At 39.2% G+C, this 20998-nt stretch overlaps 2 protein-coding genes and 1 long non-coding RNA gene across 7 annotated transcripts in view; 2 read left to right on the forward strand and 1 right to left on the reverse strand.

The window, feature by feature from the left end:
* hs6st1a (heparan sulfate 6-O-sulfotransferase 1a) overlaps nucleotides 1-5583 on the forward strand; it is a 35407-nt gene extending 29824 nt beyond the window's left edge. For 2 of the 3 annotated variants that reach the window (XM_077731625.1, XM_077731624.1), the window contains 3 exons: nucleotides 2343-2568; nucleotides 3737-3985; nucleotides 5011-5583. In XM_077731625.1, coding sequence (XP_077587751.1) covers nucleotides 2343-2568; nucleotides 3737-3985; nucleotides 5011-5307 — 772 coding nt within the window. In that variant the 3' untranslated portion in view covers nucleotides 5308-5583. The remainder of the gene's footprint in view (nucleotides 1-2342; nucleotides 2569-3736; nucleotides 3986-5010) is intronic. The other variant, XM_077731626.1, reaches the window with a different exon arrangement.
* A 3043-nt stretch (nucleotides 5584-8626) lies between these two features.
* LOC144206612 (uncharacterized) lies at nucleotides 8627-20897 on the forward strand. 3 transcript variants are annotated; one of them, XR_013328399.1, is made up of 5 exons: nucleotides 8627-9793; nucleotides 9879-9971; nucleotides 16258-16466; nucleotides 19356-20580; nucleotides 20701-20897. It is a non-coding gene; the product is annotated as an uncharacterized LOC144206612 (long non-coding RNA). The 3 variants fall into 3 exon arrangements; XR_013328398.1 differs by having other exon boundaries at nucleotides 19356-19450; nucleotides 20487-20897; XR_013328397.1 differs by having other exon boundaries at nucleotides 19356-20897.
* Nucleotides 12955-20502, reverse strand: tc2n (tandem C2 domains, nuclear). The gene is made up of 11 exons (XM_077731673.1): nucleotides 20430-20502; nucleotides 19895-19966; nucleotides 19641-19826; nucleotides 18312-18361; nucleotides 18176-18230; nucleotides 17522-17616; nucleotides 16794-16910; nucleotides 16266-16457; nucleotides 14721-14835; nucleotides 14460-14662; nucleotides 12955-14274 (listed from the first exon to the last, which is right to left on the reverse strand). The coding sequence occupies exons 2-11, from the start codon at nucleotides 19962-19964 to the stop codon at nucleotides 14170-14172; spliced, it is 1188 nt and encodes a 395-aa protein (XP_077587799.1). The 5' UTR covers nucleotides 19965-19966; nucleotides 20430-20502; the 3' UTR covers nucleotides 12955-14169.
* Nucleotides 20898-20998: the final 101 nt, after the last annotated feature.

Consider the following 20998-nt stretch of genomic DNA (forward strand, 5'->3'; position numbering starts at 1 on the left):
GGTGGGGAGAGGTTGTGATTAAGAGAGACTTAAAACCACGAGGAGAGAGAGGTTAAAGAGTGTTGGCGGTTTTAACAGTAATCATTGGTGATTCTCGGGAAAACCTCTTTACCCTCCTCCTCCTCAAAGTGTTTTTTCAACGAGAGTTCTTTTGACAAGACGACGGCGTACAATGTGGATTTCCTCGAAATAAAAGCTGGCGGGGAAAAATATTTGCGGTCTAAAAAGTGTGTGTTTTGCAGTAGTATTTTGAGATACGAGCTTAATGCGTTTTGGGATCGAAAGATTATACTTTTGCTCTTATGTCAAATTTTTTTTCTCTTATCTCAGGACAAAATTAGCAAAAATGTGAGAGGAAACCGGAGCACCCGGACAAAAGCCACACAGTGTGTTTTGTAGAAAAACCACGAGATACGAGCTTAATGCATACTCGGGGATCATATGTACACTTGTATGTCAAATTTCTCTCTTATGTCAGGACACAATTAGCAAAAATGTGGGAGGAAACTGGAGTACCCGAACAAAAGCCACATAGGGCATGTGTTTTGCAGTAATACCTCGAAATACGAGCTTAATGCGTACTCTGAGGATCATACTTTTGCTCGTATGTCAAATTTATCTCTTATCTCAGGCCTAAATTTTTTTCCTCATATCTCAAATTTCTCATATGTCAATACACTCTTATGTCAAGGTATTACTGTATTTATTTACAGTCCTTAATTCGTGGAGTCCCGCGTTGGTTTTAGCCGCAGCCTCAACTTTGATAAATTGCTGGGGCTGGGGGCCCTGGCCGCTTTCACGCTATTAGGAAAAAAAAACTAATTGAAATTCGCATCCGGCACCCCCACCGTAGCCCACTCCCCTCCCGTTAACCTTCCTCCTCTTCGTCTGCGCCAAATGGGGGCGAGTTTCTGCAGGTTATGCAGGCTGAGAAAGGAAGGAAAATGTCACCGCTGATTTAATGGCTTTAGTCCTACACGCGGGCACACACACATAAATGCGCACATATGCGCGTACACCACACACACACACACGTTTGTGCGGTCGGTTTACTCGGGGGATTGTTAGGAACGGTGATAATGTCATCAGAGGAATGTCGAAAATGCGTCCAGCTACCGTTTTGATGGCGCCTTTTTTCAACTCAGCGCTTTTTGGGGGGGTTATTTGTTAGATAGAAGGGCAAGATGGATGGCATTTGGGCTCTGGATTTGGCCCTATTGGGTCGGTCCATCTTTGGGTCTTTGCCCAGGATTTCCCAGATGCCATTGGATTTAAGGCTGACTCGTCACTCTTATTTTTTGGAGTTCTTTTGTTTTTTTACGTTAGGAGGGGGCTTGGTTTGTGGGATGGAAGCAAAAATGTTCAAAAAAATGTGCTGAAATGTGCAAAAATAGTTGGAGGCGTGGCTTATTTTTGGGTGGAAACCAGTATTTTGTTCTTTTAAGTAGTCTGTGGATGAAGCTATTTCATTGGCTGTCATTGACAGCGATAGGCAATCGCTGCTATACCTCTCAGTTCGACTAGATTGGACATCTGAAGTGGGTCGAAATCATCATTTTTGTCGATTGGATGATCCCATTAAATGTTTATATTGATTGACATGGTCATCTTTTAGAGGTGTTTTGTTGAAAAAAATCTGAAATATAGGCAAAAAAACTGCTAAGAGTACAATCAGAAATTAATTTAATATGATTTTTAATGGTAAATATCCAAGTGATATCATATTAGATCCATTGAATTGAATTATATGGAATAGATGTGTATGTGCTATTATAGAAGTGTAATATTACGGATGGACATTTTCCCTTTTTTTAAAAAAGGGAATAAAATAAATTGAAATATTCTCATTGGTTATTTGGCTTTGCACTTTTAGCAGTGCGTACACGTCGGCTACTTTCATTTTCTCTGTCGGAGAACACGTGTTTTTGCGTTCAAGGAGGAATCCATACCATCACACACACACACACAAATGCGTGTTTAATGAGGACGTGTTGATTGATTGAGACTGCAGTAATTAGGCGGAGTTGGAAGGCTTGGAAAGGTCTTCCTTCGCTCTGGTCCGAATGTCTCTTTTCAGCAAGCTCGTCATTTTACCACAAAGTCAAAACATAAACCAAACAAACACCCACACACAACAAAACACTCTGTGAAAATCCCACATCAAACATGTCGCCAAGGCAGCTTGATATTCAAAAGCAATAAATAATGTACACAAAAAGCAAGAAGAAGACATCAAAATGGCAAAAAAACACAATTTACACATTTACAGCACACAAAAAACAACCGCACTTTTTTGGTGGTCCTCAGTTGGTCACCTATGTCCCCTTTTGTGATTTTTCCAGCAGGAAGTTCTACTACATCACTCTGCTGAGGGACCCGGTGTCGCGTTACCTGAGCGAGTGGCGTCACGTCCAGCGCGGGGCCACGTGGAAGACCTCGCTGCACATGTGTGACGGACGCACGCCCACGCCCGAGGAGCTGCCGTCTTGCTACGATGGTTCCGACTGGTCGGGCTGCACTTTGGAGCAGTTCATGGACTGTCCATACAACCTGGCCAACAACAGACAGGTGACAACCATTTCACATGTACTTCATCCCTTACTATGTACATGTAAATGTATATTAGTATGTGTGTACATGTACATTTATATTAGTCTATGTACGTGTACATGTATATTAGTATGTGTGTACATGTACATTTATATTAGTCTATGTACATGTACATGTACATGTATATCAGTATGTGTGTACATGTACATGTATATTAGTATTTGTGTACATGTACATGTATATTAGTCTGTTTATGTGTACATGTACATGTATATTAGTGTGTGTACATGTACATGCATATTAGTGTGTGTACATGTACATGTATATTACTATTTGTGTACATGTACATGTATATTAATCTGTGTACGTGTACATGTACATGTATATTAGTATGTGTGTACATGTACATGTATATTAGTATTTGTGTACGTGTACATGTACATGTATATTAGTATTTGTGTATGTGTACATGTACATGTATATTAGTATGTGTGTACATGTACATGTATATTAGTATTTGTGTACGTGTACATGTACATGTATATTAGTATGTGTGTACATGTACATGTATATTAGTATTTGTGTACATGTACATGTACATTAGTATTTGTGTACATGTACATGTATATTAATCTGTGTACGTGTACATGTACATGTATATTAGTATGTGTGTACATGTAAATGTACATGTATATTAGTGTGTATATTAGTATGTGTGTACATGTACATATACATGTACATGTATATTAGTGTGTACATGTACACACAATACTAATATACACATACTAATATATATATATATATATATATATATATATATATATATATATATATATATATATATATATATATATATATATATATATATATATATATATATATATATATATATATATATATATATATATATATACACACTAATAAACACACTAATATATATACACACTAATATACACACACTAATATACACAGATGTATATACACATGTATATACTCATATAAATACATACATGTATATACATGCATACAAAAAATATATATATATACTTTCGTATATAGTATATATATACACTTTGCAGTATTTTTTTTCTTTTTAATATTTGTCAACAGTTTTTGTAATGTTTTGTCTCCACATTCCTTTTAATATTTTTCAAGTTGAAGTAGTATTTTTCAACTTGTTCCGCAGGTGCGCATGCTAGCCGACCTGAGTCTGGTGGGCTGCTACAACATGTCGACGGTTCCCGAGAAGAAGCGGGCTCAGCTCCTCTTGGAGTCGGCCAAGAAGAACCTACGCGACATGGCCTTCTTCGGCCTGACCGAGTACCAGAGGAAAACACAGTTCCTGTTCGAGCGCACCTTCAGGCTGCGATTCATCCGACCCTTCATGCAGTACAACAGCACGCGCGCCGCCGGAGTGGACTTGGACAATGCTACGGTAGGTACCGGGGTTCAATTCCTTGACGTGTTTACTCGTATCTCAAATTGCTCGTATGTCGAGGCTTTTGGAAAAACGCGATTATTTAAAAAAAAGTGATTCTGATTCTTGACTACGTTTCTACGTAGTATTTCTAAAGTAGCCCGGTAGCCAAGGTCAAAGTGTCCTCGTTTGGATCGGCACCAAACCTTCAAAGATATCCACCCCTTGCATATTTATGATTTCATTTTTTTCTTCTCCTTTTGGTGATTCATGCATTATTCAGTGAGAATGTAATGATTTTTAATAGGAATCAAAACCTTTGCTGTGGTTGAATTTTTCTTTTTTTTTTTTAGCTTTAGGCTTTTTATGTTCATCATTAATAGAAACTCGAAACTTGTTGTCTGCCATTGATGATATGGCTCGTTTTGTAGTATACGTTTTTTTCCAAATATTTTGTTGTATTTTTAGTATCCAAAAAATGCCAGACATCGACACAGTGGATATTTGATTGGTCTTTTTAATAATCAATGATTTCCTATTATTTAGTTTACTTTAAAAAATGAATAAAAATGACAATTATTGATCTAAAAGGCAGAAAATCAGGAAATTAAATATACATATACTAGTCATTTTCATTTGATCTTAAAATAAATAACGTCGTTACTCATGATCTACTTTTTCGGGCCGCACAAAATGATGTGGCGGGCCAGATTTGGCCCCCGGGCCGCCGCTTTGACACCCTTGTTCTACATTGAAATACAACTTATTTTTCAGCACAAATTCACCCCGATTTCCACCATTTTTATCCCTTTCAGTGTGAATTTTGACATTTTTAATTAAAATTTTTAATATTTAATACAAAAACTGCAATACACTGAAATTGCAAAGTGATAAAGTACATCCATGCATATTCATTTGTGTATATAGACGTATATGAGCGATAAATTGGTCTTTAGTCTAGACTCAACTCTTAATATACTATCATTCATGTTCTAAATAACAATAATAATAATTCTAATGTATTTTTTTGTGGGTGTGGCCAGGTTCAACGCATCGAGGAACTTAACGAGCTGGACATGGAGTTGTACGATTACGCACGGGATCTTTTCCAACAACGCTACCAGTTCACCAGGCAGCAAGAACGCCGCCTGCTCCGCCTCAAGAACCACACGCGGCAGGGCGCCGGTTCCGGCCCGTGGCCTCCCGCCCGGCGCCGCCCCCCCGACCGGCCCGAAGAGAGAGACGACGACGAGGAGGACGGCGGACGCACCGAGGAGGCGGCGGGGGGCGGTCGCCTTCCCACCGAGGACTACATGAGCCAGATTGTCCGCCGCTGGTAGCCACGGAAGAACCCACTTTGGCATTTCCAAGGGACTGGAAAGGAAGGCTGTTGCTATGACGACCGGGGGGGACGGCCATCCTCACTAGCGCCCCGCCCCCCCCCCTCCTCGGTATCTGTTAGCGCCCAAAGTGCATTTTTAAAAGAGGCAGTTTAGAAGGTGGAGGTTTCATCTATTTTTTTTTTTGGCTGCAAATTTTTTGCTGAAATTTAGGACCAACTTTGCTCATTTTATTTAAAAAAATATTTTTTTTTTAAAGGGAAAGACAGCAATTTTGTGGTATTTTAGATTTTTTTTGAAGTTGTTTGGGTTCAAAATGGCTAAAAAAATATTGCTTTTTGCGTCATTTTTGGAGATTGAAGTAATCTTAGGAGTGCTAAAAAAGTTTTTAGATATATTATTTTTTTTTTTTGCTCCTTGAACCTGATGTATTTTGGTTTCAAAACATTGCTTTTCATCCAGATCTAGACCCGAACATAAGACGACCTGCACTTTTCCAGTCATATTTTACTGCAAAAACACGTCTTATATTCAAGCCAATGATTTCACATACCCCAAAAAATGAAATTTAGTATTTTTCACCCCATATTTCCACAAAAAACTCTGTTGTCTTTCCCTTTAAAGCAGGCCAACAACAACGTAACTGCCTCGGACAGCTTTCCCAAGATTCCTTTGATTATTTTGCAGCGTTTTTTTTGAGCGAATCCTTCCCTCCCGGCGACGTTGGGGGAGTTTCACCTGCAGACTTTTGACAGCCAATTAGCACGGCTCACCTGGCGCTCTCAAGGTCGCCATCAAGGCTCCAACGCGGGCCCGGAGGGCGGCTCGTTAGCTATTGGACGGCTTCGGCAAGCCATCCACCAATAGAAAAGGGAGTCTTATTCTATAGTAGGCTAGCAGCTCTGGCGTTCCTCATCGTGATTGGGCCAAAAAAGGACGCTAAAACGATAAAAACGCGTTTAGTAAACGTACACTTTGGAAACTTAAACATTCATTTTTGTTTTTAAATTGTATTTTTTTTTAATTCTTGATGAGTGATATATTTTTTTCAATCTTTTTTATTCATGCAATCATTTTTTTTGTACCGCTTAACCTCACAAAAAGGGGGCGGGGGTGCCGGAGCCTATCTCAGAACCAGCCAATCACGGCCCTTTTTTTTTTAGTTAAATTTAATTTCTAATTTTTATCTGCTCGGATTGGAGAATTTGAAAAGTATTGACGTATTGTTATGAATTAACTTTAAAGTAGAGAAAATTGAGTCACTGTGGGCGTTTCCCCGCATCTAATTTGCATAAATTAAACCTCCTTATGGCGTGATTGTTGTGTGTGTGTGTAAATATGATGTACATTCCGCTTCCTATTGGCGCGTACATTTTGTAAATATCGTGTGCTTGAATGAAGGAGCAAAAGAACTTTTATGAGTTTTTCGCGGTTTAATCGGTGGTGGTCAAGCTTGTTGCCGTGGCGACCAATCCTCCACTCACCCCGTCAGGTGATTGTACTGCTTTGATCCTTATTTATATCTTTTTTTTGTTGTTTTTTTAGATTTTAGATTCTTGTGACCTCAAGTTCGGATGTTTTGAAGATGCCAGGGTTGGTTTTTGGTGGCTTTTCTAAGGGGTTTATTTTGGGATGTGTTTTAGTGTTGGTAGATAAAGTAGAGATTAATTAATGACGGTAAATAGATTAATAAAGGGTATTATTTAGAGGGTATAATTAAAGGTATAATTTTTTATGGGGTTTTTTGGAGAAAAAATGAGTTACGATTTGAATGGATGTTTTTATTAATATTTAAAGTTATGTTTTTAGCTGAAATGTGAGGTATTTTTTTTCGTATACACAAAAGTGGTTGAACGTTGATATTTTTATGTCAACAAAATTGTATGTTTTTTAAACATCCCAAAAACGTTTAATTTGGTTTAAAACGAGCTATCAAAAGCCAACCCCGGCCATCTTGGATCGTTGTTGCGAATGTTTGATTAATAAGCAGCAGTGACACTGAATGTAGTCCAACTTTGGTGTCACTAGGGGGCGTCACTTTGCCCTCTTATAATCGTTCAAAAGGACCGCCCCCTTTTTCTTCCCACAGAAGACCTAGTGAACAAAATGATTCCTGAAATAATTCCACCAAAATGTCTTAACAAGACTTTGCCAGCCGAGTTTCACTGTTTTTTTTTCAATTTCATTTAAATGTTTCCAAGTTGTGATCAATTGTCATCATTCTATTTTTTTTTTTGGTTCTTATGATTGAATCATCAATCCACCCATTAAAAAAAATCATTTTTACAAACTTATCAGCATGTTTTTGGCGGAAAATTGCATCTAATGTACACTTCTGTTTTTTTTGCAATTACAGGACCGAACTCGTTTTTTGTCGCCGGGGGTGCTGGAGCCTATCCCAGCTATCTACAAGCACCAGGTGGGCGACACACCCTGAATCGTTGGCCAAAAGGAGACAAACGTCCAATCACTTGAAGCTAGGTGCAATTTAGCATACAGTTAGCCTAGCATACAGTTAGCCTAGCATGCATGTTTTGGAGATGTGGGAAGAAACTGAAGTACCTGAAGAAAACCCACACAAAAACATGCAAACTCCAGACAGCGAGGACCAACTTGGTATCGAACCCACGACTCCAGAACTGCGAGGCAGATGGGCCAACCACTCAACCACCGAACCAATTTTTATTTTTTTAAATCTACACCTAAAACTTCAATTCCTGGGCCCCACAAAATAATGTGGTGGGCCAGATCTTCCCCCCAAGCCACCTCTTTGACACCTATGACGTAGTACGTCCTTAAGAACGTGATGTCATGCATTTGGAAAAGCTTTTAACACACAGTGTAGAGCCGTGTGTAATATTTCATAAGGAGCGAGCCGCTTCCCCTGCGGTGTACTCGCGCCCATGTGCCGCTGACGTGACATGATATTCACGACACGCGTGTGTGAGACGGCTTCCACACCGATGTTTCTTCTGCCCCATTTCTCGCACAAATGTTCAACGGCAGCTTTTTAAATGTTGCGTAGCGTGCCAGACAAAAAGGCAAAAACCACTCCAACTTCCAGCCCAAATGTTGCATAACTTTTATGGGTTATCTTAACAACCATTCATGTTTATACGTAAATACTACTTAGCATAGAATTAGCTTAGCATACATGTTTTGGGTAAGTGGGAGGAAACTGGAGTACCTATTCATCCTTATTCTGCTGTATTTCTGCTTCTATGTCGTGAGGCCATACTTTGTCAGGGTGTTTTTTTGTTATTGTACCATTCTGATTACTGGCAAAAATACTCTGTCTTTATGATACAATAGGAAACACTTTGGATTTGGATTCTGCGGAAGAAAATCAGTGACTTTCCTGCATCTGCACGAGGGTGGATGAAGGTGACACGTCCTTGGGTTTGACCCCGTTGGGAAGCTTTGCCTTTGGCTATAAACACACACACACACACACACACACACACACACACACACACACACACACACACAAACGAGAGTCACACTCCACCTACAAAGACAGTGTAGGTTATTAATGAGCCCTTGTTCTAACAACCTCATGGAGGAAAAGACATGCTGAGGGGAAAAAAAAGAAAATGTGAACAGAGAAGTTCAGTTTTTGTTTATAAAGTATTTGTTTTGTGATGATGCCATTTTGTCTATCAGGAACAGCTAAAATAGTTTCATAGTATGACCGTCAAAAGCACAGATGACACATTGTGTGAATGACCTTTATGTGAAGTGAGGGATTTGAGTATGAAAATTGCAAATATGTAAAATATGTAAATGCAAATCATATTTTAAAAAGTGTCAGCGCTTACAAGCAGAACCTTTTTTCACATCAAGTGTACCCACGCTGATACACGCTGATGCATTCAAGCACATATTTGATAATGGGTATTAATTCTTCCACCGAAAGGCGGGCAATCTGGAATACTCACATTAAGTCAGCTATTGCTAAAACGTCGGGCAGGCACTTGGCCAAAAGGCTTTTATCGACATTGTATATATTTGACATCATCAAAATTAAATTCTGTTTACTTTTTTGAACTATTAAACAAGTTCCTCCCCGACGAGACGCACATAACCAAGGTGCCAATTAAAAATAAGTTTAGTTTTTGAGGAGGGCGTAGGGGATATGCTTTTAACACATTTTGTTATGCTTTTAAATTGGATTGCTGGTGATTATTATTTTTTACTATATATTTTGCAATAAAGAGAACGCATTCTCTTAAAAAGACTCTGACATAAACAAGTGGACATGAACTGCTCACTGATTAGGAAACATTGCCCCCACCTGGTTGGTGTTTACCATTGCATCTAGCGGAATGACGCCAACGACCTCAAAATTAAATCGACACGGACCAAATCTTTGAAAAACACTCGTTAAAAGTAAATATTATGGGAACTTTCCCCTCAAACTTTTTTAATACAAGTACTCAGATAGCTAAAGTGTAACTGTGAAATCAAATGGACGTAAACATCTTTGGTAAGTACTGGTCGTCTTTTTCTCTTGTGTACCGTATTCCGCCATTACTTCCAATTTATTGAAGAAAATAACCGTTTAAAAACAGATTTCTTCACCGAGGACTTTGCAACGAGGCCTGTCGACATTCAAGAGCGACACAATGATTTCGGTTGAAGTAGAAACTTGTCCCAGCAATACGGTAAGAGGAGCTAGTTTTTATACCGATTAGCATAGCATCGCTAATAGCATAAACAAAAACAATAACAAAAAATGTTAATTCCTTATTGTTTAGGATTTGGGGTGAAATAACGTTGTTGAGACACTTCCGTTGGGATGTTTAGTGGTAGTCACTGTAATACATAGTTTTATTTTTGGTTTGTTAAGGATGGCTGGTAATTTAATAATGACAGTAATTCCTGTGATGGATGAGCTGACACATAGCCCGTTTCTCCCCCTTCATCACTGTCATTTTCATTTCAGTGCCCCCAAAAAAAGACCAACTAAATATTTTCTCCATTTCTCAATTTAACTACGACCTAAATGGACGCAAATAGACGCCCCATCCATTTGAACCGGGTTGCGAACCTTTCAAGTTCAAACGGATTGACTTTAATGATACTGAGGCCTGATTATTCACGGCTTGGTAAATTCACTTAATGACCACAGGAGGGCAGTTTAATCCCAGAACCCCTGCTCTAGGCCCCGCCCACTCCCTTCCATTCAACATTGTCACCTTTGCAAAGCGAACCCTGTCTGGTATAAACTGTCAAAAGCCAGTTCAAAAGTTTTTTTTGTTGACGTATTTCAAACATGGGCCATCAAAGTGCAAACTTTTGACCATTTTGACCCATTTAAGAGCACCTTTCTAGAATGATATTTCACCCATTTCATTCTACACAGCTGTGTAATGATGACAATATAGGCTTTTGATTAAATATATAGGCATAACATCCTATAAGACTTTCAAACTATTCCACAAAATGTTGGCTTTCATAAAGAGGAAAGCTTTCCTCAATACTAAGTGTCCTGCGAGTGCAATCAGTGGATATGCATCAGGTGCTTCTTTTGCCCAACCCCCGTTGCTTCAAGTTGGTCAGCTCGGACGGTGCCGGCCAGATTTCTTGAACCAAAAGCTCCCCCATCCCTCCCCACCCACAATGGCCCAACCCCCATTATTTCAACCTTGTTACCTATGTTTGAACCAATGGCTTGCTAAACTAAAATCTGCCTGCTATAAACTGTCAAGAGCCAGTTCAAAACTTTTAATTTTTTTTTAACCTATTTCAAACGTGGGCCATCAAAGTGCAAACTTTTGACCATTTTGACTCATTTAAGAGCAACTTTGTTGAATGATATTTAACCTATTTATCTGTGTATGGTGATAATAAAAACCTTTGATTTGATATAAAGCCATGACATCTCATAAGACTAGGCTTTCATTTCAAACTATTCCACAAAATGTTGGTTTTCATAAAGAGGAAAGCTTTCCACAATACTAAGTGTCCTGCAAGTGCAATCAGTGGATCGGCATCAGGTGCTTCTTTTGCCCAACCCCCGTTGGTTCAAGTTTGTCAGCTCGGTCAGTGCCGGCCGGATTTCTCGAACCAAAAGCTCCCCCCTCCCCACCTACGTTGGCCCAACCCCCGTTGCTTCAAGTTTGTCAGCTATATCTTTGCTGCATGGCTTGAAAAAACACAAAGTGGCCAGTTCATTTTTTTGACCTATTTCAAACATTGGCCATCAAAATGCAAATTTTTGACCATTTTGACTCATTTAAGAGCACCTTTCTTGTATAATATTTCACCCATTTTTATTGTACTTCACTGTGTAGGATGACAATAAAATACTTTAGATTTGATTTAATTTAATGTAAAAGTGTATCATCCCATATGAGTAGGCTTTCATTTCAAACTATTCCACAAAATGCAGGCTTTCATATAGATAGAGGAAAGTTTTCCTCAATACTAGGTGTCCTGCGAGTGCAATCAGTGGATCGGCGTCAGGTGCTTCTTTTGCCCAACCCCCGTTGCTTCAAGTTTTTCAGCTCGGTCTGTGCCAGCCAGATTTCTCGAACCAAAAGCTGCCCTCACCCTCACCCCTCCTCACCCAGGTTGGCCCAACCCCCGTTGCTTCAAGTTTGTCAGCTATGTCTTTGCTGCATTACTTGGAAAAACACAAAGTAGCCAGTTCAAAACTTTCTGACCTATTTCAAACATTGGCCATCAAAATGCAAACTTTTGACCATTTTGACTCATTTAAGAGCACCTTTCTTGTATAATATTTCACCCATTTTTATTATACTCCACTGTGTAGGATGACAATCAAAGACTTTAGATTTTATTTAATTTGATGTAAAGGTGTAGCATCCCATAAGAGTAGGCTTTCGTTTCAAACTATTCCACAAAATGCAGGCTTTCATATAGAGGAAAGTTTTTCTCAATACTAGGTGTCCTGCGAGTGCAATCAGTGGATCGGCATCAGGTGCTTCTTTTGCCCAACCCCCGTTGCTTCAAGTTTTTCAGCTCGGTCTGTGCCGGCCAGATTTCTCGAACCAAAAGCTGCCCTCACCCTCACCCCTCCCCACCTATGTTGGCCCAACCCCCATTGCTTCAAGTTTGTCAGCTATGTCTTTGCTGCATTACTTGGAAAAACACAAAGTAGTCAGTTCAAAACTTTCTGACCTATTTCAAACATTGGCCATCAAAGTGCAAACCTTTACCCATTTTGACTCATTTAAGAGCACTTTTATTGTATAATATTTCACCCATTTTTTATTATACTCAGCTGTGTAGGATGACAATAAAAGGCTTTAGATTTGATTTAATTTGTTGGAAAGGTGTAGCATCCCATAAGAGTAGGCTTTCATTTCAAACTTTTCCACAAAATGTAGCTTTTCATATAGAGGAATTCTTTCCTCAATACTAAGTGTACTGCGAGTGCAATCAGTGGATCGGCATCAGGTGCTTCTTTTGCCCAACCCCCGTTGCTTCAAGTTTGTCAGACAGCTCAGTTTGGCAATGTTGGTCAATGCTTGATGGCTAAAAAAGCTCCCCCCCCACCCCCCACCCACCCACACCATCCCCCCAACCCAGGAGTAGGGAACCTATGGCTTAGGTTGACCTAGTGATTTAAATGTTAAAAGATTTTACATTTATTTCTTCTTAAAATCGGAAAAATAAAATAGTTAGTAATAATCAATATATTTTAGTGTGAGGAAAATTTGCAGCTAGAACTTAGTCGAGAATGACTATTTTTAATATAGGCAATATAGTTTTAATCAAAAAAAATTCTATACAAAAAGTATCATGGCTCAAAAAGGTTGTGAAAAACTGGATTAAATTAACATTGAAATAAAATGTAAAATAATGACATCATCCTTCATTCTATCCAGGATCCATATCCTGATTCAAAAAATAACAATTTCTTTATTGCCCCTCAGATGACACATTTTCTGACAAAAAACATCAAAAACGAACCCGTCGTGGCCGAGTGAGTACGTCACCCCCCTTGTGGGGTTACTATTTCTTCACTCTTATTCGGTCATTTGCAATTCTTGCGCAAAGATTGGACGCCATTTCCCAGAAATAGCTTATAAGCCTTGAAATTGGCTGTTAAACCAGATTTTTTTATATATATTTTTTTTTAAAAAGGGGGGTGACCTGGCAGGATTCAAGATGTTTTTCCAACAGTCCGTGTTTGTCTTAAGATTCCTCCGATTACCGTTGTTGACCCGCTTTACGATAACGTTCGGGAATGTGTGTATAAGTGTGTATCAGTGTGTAAATGTGTGTGTGTGTGTGTGTGTATATCCTGTTCCCTTTACAGCTATTCCTTTCCCACAAAAGGTGTGTCCGCCCTCAAGTATGAAATGCATTGATAAGTACTCCATGACCAAGACTTGATTGCACTAAACTAAAAATATTTCAAAAATACAATCAAAAATAAGTGCTAACATAAAAATTTCAATAAATTACAACAGCTAAACACAACATTTGAGCAACATTGTAAAGGCAAAATCTACTTTTAGTTTATTAAGACAAAAAAAAATAACTAATGTGATTAAAAGTACTGTAATAAACAGATTGATATATTCAGCTAGTTAATAAATAATGAGAACTACCGTATTTTCTGCACTATAAGATGCACGTTCAATGAATAGGCTATCTCTTTTTTTTTTTATATCTAAGGCTATTTATAAAAGATTATAAAAGGCATGAATTTGGCCAACCAAAAATCAGATCAACTTTAAGTCAAGTGTAAAGAAGCCACCCGGAAATCGTGTGCTTGTTCGCTAGTGAGCATGTAAAGTATGTCTCGGGTTTTGAATATTCCAGCTGTCAGTCGACACCGCGACGTTTTGGTTGTTTTTTGGAGATAGTACTCCCGCTTTGGAACTTTTATGTCACGGCATGCCACGCCGCCACTACTTTCTCGGGATGGTCAATCGAGTCTTTCCACTGTTCCACTGCTTCCAGATTGGGTACAGTCAATCCCAGTTGAACCTGTGGGAGGATTAAAAAAAGTTTAGACATTTTGTCTACATCGCTATTCAATGATTAGTAATTTACAGTAACGTAATCCCAAACCAAATGCAGTAATCTGTAAATTACTATATATTTTTCAGTCCGTGTATATATCCAACTGAAACTCAATAAATCTAATAAATCTAATTTATTCAGAACCATACCTGTCCGACGCATCGCTTCTTCTTCAGCGAGTTCCGAACAAAAAGTTGAATGGTCAGCTGACAAGAGCTTGGTTGTAAGGCCCCGAGTTCCAAGTAGAAGATGGCCTTCCATTGACATTGACCCTCCACGGCTTTGAGAGCTAGCGTCTTCTCCCTTTTGACCGGGATCCCGTCTCCATGCAATTCCACCGTCACCGCATACTCTGCGCAAGAAGGATGTCATCAGAAAATGGCGTCCATTTCCGGGAAAGGGTCACTCACCTTGAGCGAGCGACAAAGAACTCGTTTGCAGGTTTTGTGCGGCGAGGGCTCGGACCTGAATGCGCCTGTAGGCCGGCTGGAAGCAGGTTGCCAGATGCAGCTCACATCCTCTTCTCTGGAAAACAATGACGGCATTCTTGACTGTGACATTTTTAAGTCATTTTATTTGCAGATTGGTCGTCATTGCCATAACAAAGCTCGAAGGATTTCCATCCCTCAAACCATGGATCTGGATCTTGGAGGGCTACCACCGTGACCGGACGTTTGGTCGCCTGTCAAATGGTAACCGAGAGTTTACTGTTGAAACCAGCTCTCAAAATTTTTATATAGTTTAATATCCAAGAACTGTTTATTATCTAAGTAGTGCTTAATATCTAAGTACTGTTTAATATCTAAGTAGTGCTTAATATCTAAGTACTGTTGAAACCAGCTCTCTAAATTATATCCATGAGAGAGAGTTTAGTATCTAATTATCTACTGTTTTCAACAGTACTTGGATATTAAACAGTACTTGCATATTAAACAGTACTTAAATATTAAACAGTACTTAGATATTAAGCTCTCTCTCTTAGATATTAAACTCTCATGAATGTAATTTAGAGAGCTGATTTCAACAGTAAATTCTTTGTCACCATTTGACCGGAGACCAAATGTCCGAGCACCGCTACCACCGGGTCTACTTTAAGTCGCACTGGTTTGGACTTTCTAGGTCATCTTATGCTGAAAAACGTCGTCCTCCACGATGTTCCTTTCTGAGCAAACGACTACCGTGATTGGAACAAAATGGAGCTTTTGTACAGAGGACTAAACGCAGTTTCTTCCAAGTCACAATGCCGATTGGCCCGCCACCTTTGGACGCCATCGACTGGAAAATGGAGCCATTTATCCACACAAAAGGACAAATCGTCATGTGCTTTTTCAAGATGGAATGACAACTAACTTTCCCTTTGGAATCTCGAGACGCCACGTCAAGCCCCAAATGGCAAATCAACCAGTCAATCCGGAACGAAGACCAGACTGCGAAGGAAGGAAGGAGTGTTTGCCTCAACAGCTGCTCAGCTTGTCAAACCACATTTTGCCTCGGCCTAAAATAAAAATAATCTATACCAGATAGTTTGCTGGGATAGGCTCCAGCACCCCCTACGATCCAAAGCGGTACAAAAATCGAATGAATGAAAGAATATGGAATTGCAAACATTTTTAAGCTCATTCTGGTTGTGATGTCATCTTCAGTATGGATTTTTTTTGTAGGGGGCGGAGCCAAGGCATCTTGGAAATATAGTATATAGCTGGGATCAGCTCCAGCACCCTCCTTGTGAGGATAAACAGTACGGCAAATGAATTAAAATAGAAATGCTAAAAAACTGAAACTCATTCTGCTTGTGATGTCATCTTCTGTATTGAGTTTTTTGTGGGCGGGGCCAACGCATCTTAATATAATTTTTAGGCTTTTCTGTCACATTCTTGGATGGATTTTACTGTGAAATTATTTTTTAACTTGGTATTTGATAGGAATCTGATCCCTAATTTGTTCCAGGTACTCACCGCGGCGGTGCCCGGTGGGCCGAGGCGGAGCCAATGCTCGGTTTCCCGCGTTTGAATCCCCCGCAGCGACAGGACGCACTCGGCCGCCGTTCGCTTCCTGGTTCCGTGCGTCTGCAGCTTCAGCGCCAGGGCGCTGTGGCGGAGGGTCGGCAGGTTCAAGGCGAATACAAAGCTCTCCATAAAGTGGACGTCCTGTCAAAGGTAACAAAGATTGGTCGCCGAGTGGCGAGTGGGTGATACGGTCAAGCCACATTTAATCAATGGCCTGATCTTGATCTAAATAGTATGAAAATCCGTCTTATTGAGCCTAATCGTTTTTATTTTTTGGATAAAAGGAGAAAAATTAAATATACTAATCTGAATTAGAAACTTATGTATTTCTGTAGTGCGCAAAAGTAGACTGGTTATCGTTGGAGTGACTTAAAAGTATTAAAAGAAAATAAATACCCTAAATAGGCTCTGATTTGAAAGCAAAATGTCACAAAAATGTTTGTTAATGTTTACAAAATATGGGTTTGTAGTAAGTACCTGTGAATATTCTTTGATGGAAGTCTTGAAATTGATCGCTTTTTTGAGCGTGATGACGCCTTTAATTTGGATCTTCGGCTTTTGCGATGCGTTTACTGGCAGGTTCAGTTGTGAGCACTAAAAAAAAAAAGTAAAAATATTTTAAAAAACACCAAAAAATCTTCATTAAATAAAACTTTTTTCTGTCATAACGGTGTTAGCATGAGGAAACAAATGCGTTTCAACTCCTACTCAGCCCAACCTATTCATTCATTCCCGAACTGCTTATCCTCACCAGGGTTACGTGGGGTGCTGGAGCCTATCCCAGCTGACTTTAGGCACCAAGCAGGAATCACCCCGAATGAGTCGCCAGCCAATCACAAGGCACAAGGAGACAAATCCTAGCTAGCTAGGGGCAATTTCGAATGCTAGCCAGCTAGCCAGCTAGCCTAGCATCCATGTTTTTGGGTTGTTGGAGTACCTGCAGAAAACCCACACAAGCCCTTGAAGAACATGCAAACTTCACACCATGAAGACCCACCTGGGATCAAACCCTCGACCTCAAAACTGCGATCCTTACATGCTAAACACTCAACCACTGGGCTGTACTCCAACCTATTCTATTTCTTTTCATGGAAATCCCACAAAAAGGGGCACTATTCCCATAGTGGGTTCAAATATCTAACAGACTCCATTGACATAGTGGCGCACAAAGGATGGCATTGTCCACGCCAGGATTCAAACCTTACCTGTACCAAGGTGATCCAGACCTGCTCCTGCTCCTCCTGGTAGCTTAGTTGGACACACAAGCTCCCCAGGTCCTCCCCAGACTCGCAGGAAGACTCTGGAATAGGAATGCAATGTCCGTAGTAAATACTTGACCCCCCATTCCGAAGGTCTCCCTAGCAACTAGTGACTTTGTATAGGATCAGCAATAAATACAATTGGACAAAAGTGTGTATAAAGTGAGTGAAAAGCTCTCGGCTACTCTTTAAACGCAAGGGATGTCAGTCTAGGGGACAAACTAAATTGGACAGAACTAAATTGCCAATCATTGCTGAAAGAGTACAAAACTCAACTATGATTGAAACAGTCAATACAACGTTTTTTAGGAGAAAAAAAACAAGAAAAACTAAAAAAACTCGGTTCTAAAAGCAGCAGAAAAACTTAAAGTAACACTAAATGTTAAAAAAGTGATATAAAAACCAAAAAAATAACACATCCTAGTAATAAAATCCCAAAAAGTAACATAAAAAATCATAATACTTATATAATTATCATTCAATAAAAGATGAATCAAAATTAACTCAACATTTTTAAAAGAAAGGAACAAATATATAACAAAGGCAACCAAAAAATGGATAAAATTTAACTAATTCCAGAAAAAAAGTATTAATTTGTACCTGTGCTTTGAAACGAGGACGAAGTACTGATTGTACTCGACAACGAATCATAGTTCTGCAAAAAAAGGATTTAAAAAAATACATCAAAAAATGCTGGTACCCCACAAACATCAACATAAAGATAAAAAAATCTGACCTTTTTGTTTGAATTGTGCAACTTTGATCCTTCTGGTCGCTCACCAACACCTACAAAATCAAATTTAGTTTGGGTAAAAAAACAAACACTATGATTCATATCCGTCCTGCTTTTTATTTCAGTTTTGATCAGATGCTTTAGCCATGCAGAATGCTAAATTAGGGTCTGAAACAGTTTTAACGTGCCACCTGGGAGTTTGCCATATTCCCGTCTTAAGTGCGTAAATGCTGTTGTCGAAAATATGACTTCATTTACGGGTTGGAAACGATGCGGGAAGGGCTGATAGGCTGGAAAAGGGTGTGACGGACGGGGTAAGGCCACTATGCAAACAATAATAGAAATATATAATGGGGAATTCAGGATGATTACGAGGTGTCCTTAAACGCATCGTGAGTTTGACTGAGGACAATTTTGGTTGTAATTAAATGGTTAAACTTTACGTCCAATTGGAAATACAGCATGTGTTTTTTTATATTTTTAGACAAAGTATTTTGAAGTACATTTTGATTTTAAAAGGTTAAATTTGATTGATGCGGAATTTCAGGTTACGTTTTTGGCATTAAAAAGGCATTTGTTATTTTCTGATTCTCTGCACTGGAGGGTTGCATGATATATAATGTTTGGATTTTGCGATTTAATCTGGATTAAAGGAGATTATGTAAATTAATCCAATGTGGTCATAGTGATTTGGTGAAGAAGAAAAAAAACGTAAATTTTTAATATTACCTTATTTGGCAATGTCAGATTTTACAATTTAAAAAAAAAAATCAAAAATTAATCCAATGTGGCACAATATATGATGTTAGTACTTTGCGATTTAATCTGGATTAAAGGAGATTATGTAAATTAATCCAATGTGGTCATAGTGATCTGGTGAGAAAAAAAAACTAAAAAAATATTTTATCCACCCCTACTGTAAACTTTTTGTTAAAAAAATAATGAGATTTGTATTAAAAATTTAAATTGCTCTTGTGTGTGTGTGTGTGACCAGGATTCAAATAGTATTAAAGTACCTAAAAAGTTTTTGTATTTCTCATCGTCTAGGGGATCGAACCCCGCCGAGACCCTCTCTGTCGCCATGGCTACGGCACCCCCGATTGGACTCGCAGCTGTATGTCGAGGGAGCTGACAAAATCGAGGTAAATGTCCAATTTGGGGCCAAGCAGGACATCCGGCTCACGCTTCAGTGATAATTTCAGCTAATTCAATTAAAATAAATACTATCCATGTTTTTTTTTAGTTAAAATGATATAGTCAACATTTTATAATCTCCTTATGTGGTAAGAAATAAGTGTAATAGCAGGAAGAAGCGCTCCAAAATGTTCCTACCGGACATCTGGTAGCGGAGATCTTGAGAATCGGACGTTCTGGGTTGTACGTACGACGCCTTCGTGTTAGGCAGGATAAACGGGACCTCCTTTCCGTCCTGGGGTAACTTGGACAGAAAATAGTCTGTGTGGCTCCCATCTAGCGTGGACGATTTTCTTACCCCTGGGTTTATCTGGATGGCAATGCCTGAAAACGAGGCACAACAAATTGGAAGTATGAAGGGAAAATAGGGAAATTTCCATTGGGAATTTTACCATCCGTCTCATCAGGCTCCGCCCCTCGCTTTTTAATCAGCCTTTTGCAGCAGTTTTTAAGGCACTCCATGCCTGGAAATAAAAGAAACAAAGGATTTATTTTCTGTACTGAACGCTTGTGAGACTCGTGAGGGTGCCGGAGCCTAACTATGGGAAGGAACCAACCAATCGCAGGGCATAAAAGGAATTGAGTGTTCAAACAGCTAGCCTAGCATGCATGTTTTTGAGTAGCTAGGGTACCCAGAGAAAACCCACAGAGAATACGACATATAGACAGAAAGCTGGGATTGAACCCGGATCTCAGCAATGCGAGCCGGGTTTCCAAACCACTTAAGGTTGCGTTTTTTTTAAATGCAGTGAGTCAGTTTTTTAATTATTAAACATAAACATAGAGTCTTAGCGAGTCGTCAAAGCGCTTGAAATTGGATTGAAATCGTATTATGACATTTAAACCATTTAATACTATTGAAGAAGTTAAAATGGTGAAGTTGTTGTTATTATAAAAAGTGTGCTTAACCAAAAAGTCAAGTCTTACCTGTACTTTGCTTTCGCTTCTTAAAGATTTCTTCTTGTTGTTGTCGTCCATATGCAGTCGAGTCAACGCGGGAGTGACCAGAAATGTGCAACGCCTTTCCCTTTTGGCTCCTCCTCCTTTTTTTCTTCCTCACTCCCTCTTTTTCATGCCGGTATCTTTTTAATTCTTTCTCGCTCGTTTGACCTTTACGTTATGGCACTTTCCATTCAAAATTGTCATTTACAATCAAATACCCCATCCAATAATTTGCTATATTGTTTATAATTTGCAGATTAACTTGATTTTTGCAGTGAATTCGAGGACCCCCGAGGGGACAGAGGAATACCAGGACCCAGGGGCGGGGGATGGCTTGACCTTTCACCACATCCATTCCGCCATCATGACTCGACTGCTGGAGGTCAACAAAAGTGATGCTTTTGCCGGAAAAAAACATGTATACAGTCTCTTGAATAAACACTGGAATCCATGTTTGAGTTTTGTTTTTTGATGCCATTTAATTTTGTAAAAAATAATAGTCACGCAAATATGAATCTTATATGCATCCCTTTTATCGTTTTTTTTAATGATAT

The sequence above is a fragment of the Stigmatopora nigra genome, chromosome 13 (genome assembly GCF_051989575.1).
Source record: "Stigmatopora nigra isolate UIUO_SnigA chromosome 13, RoL_Snig_1.1, whole genome shotgun sequence".
NCBI classification, from domain to species: Eukaryota; Metazoa; Chordata; class Actinopteri; order Syngnathiformes; family Syngnathidae; genus Stigmatopora; species Stigmatopora nigra.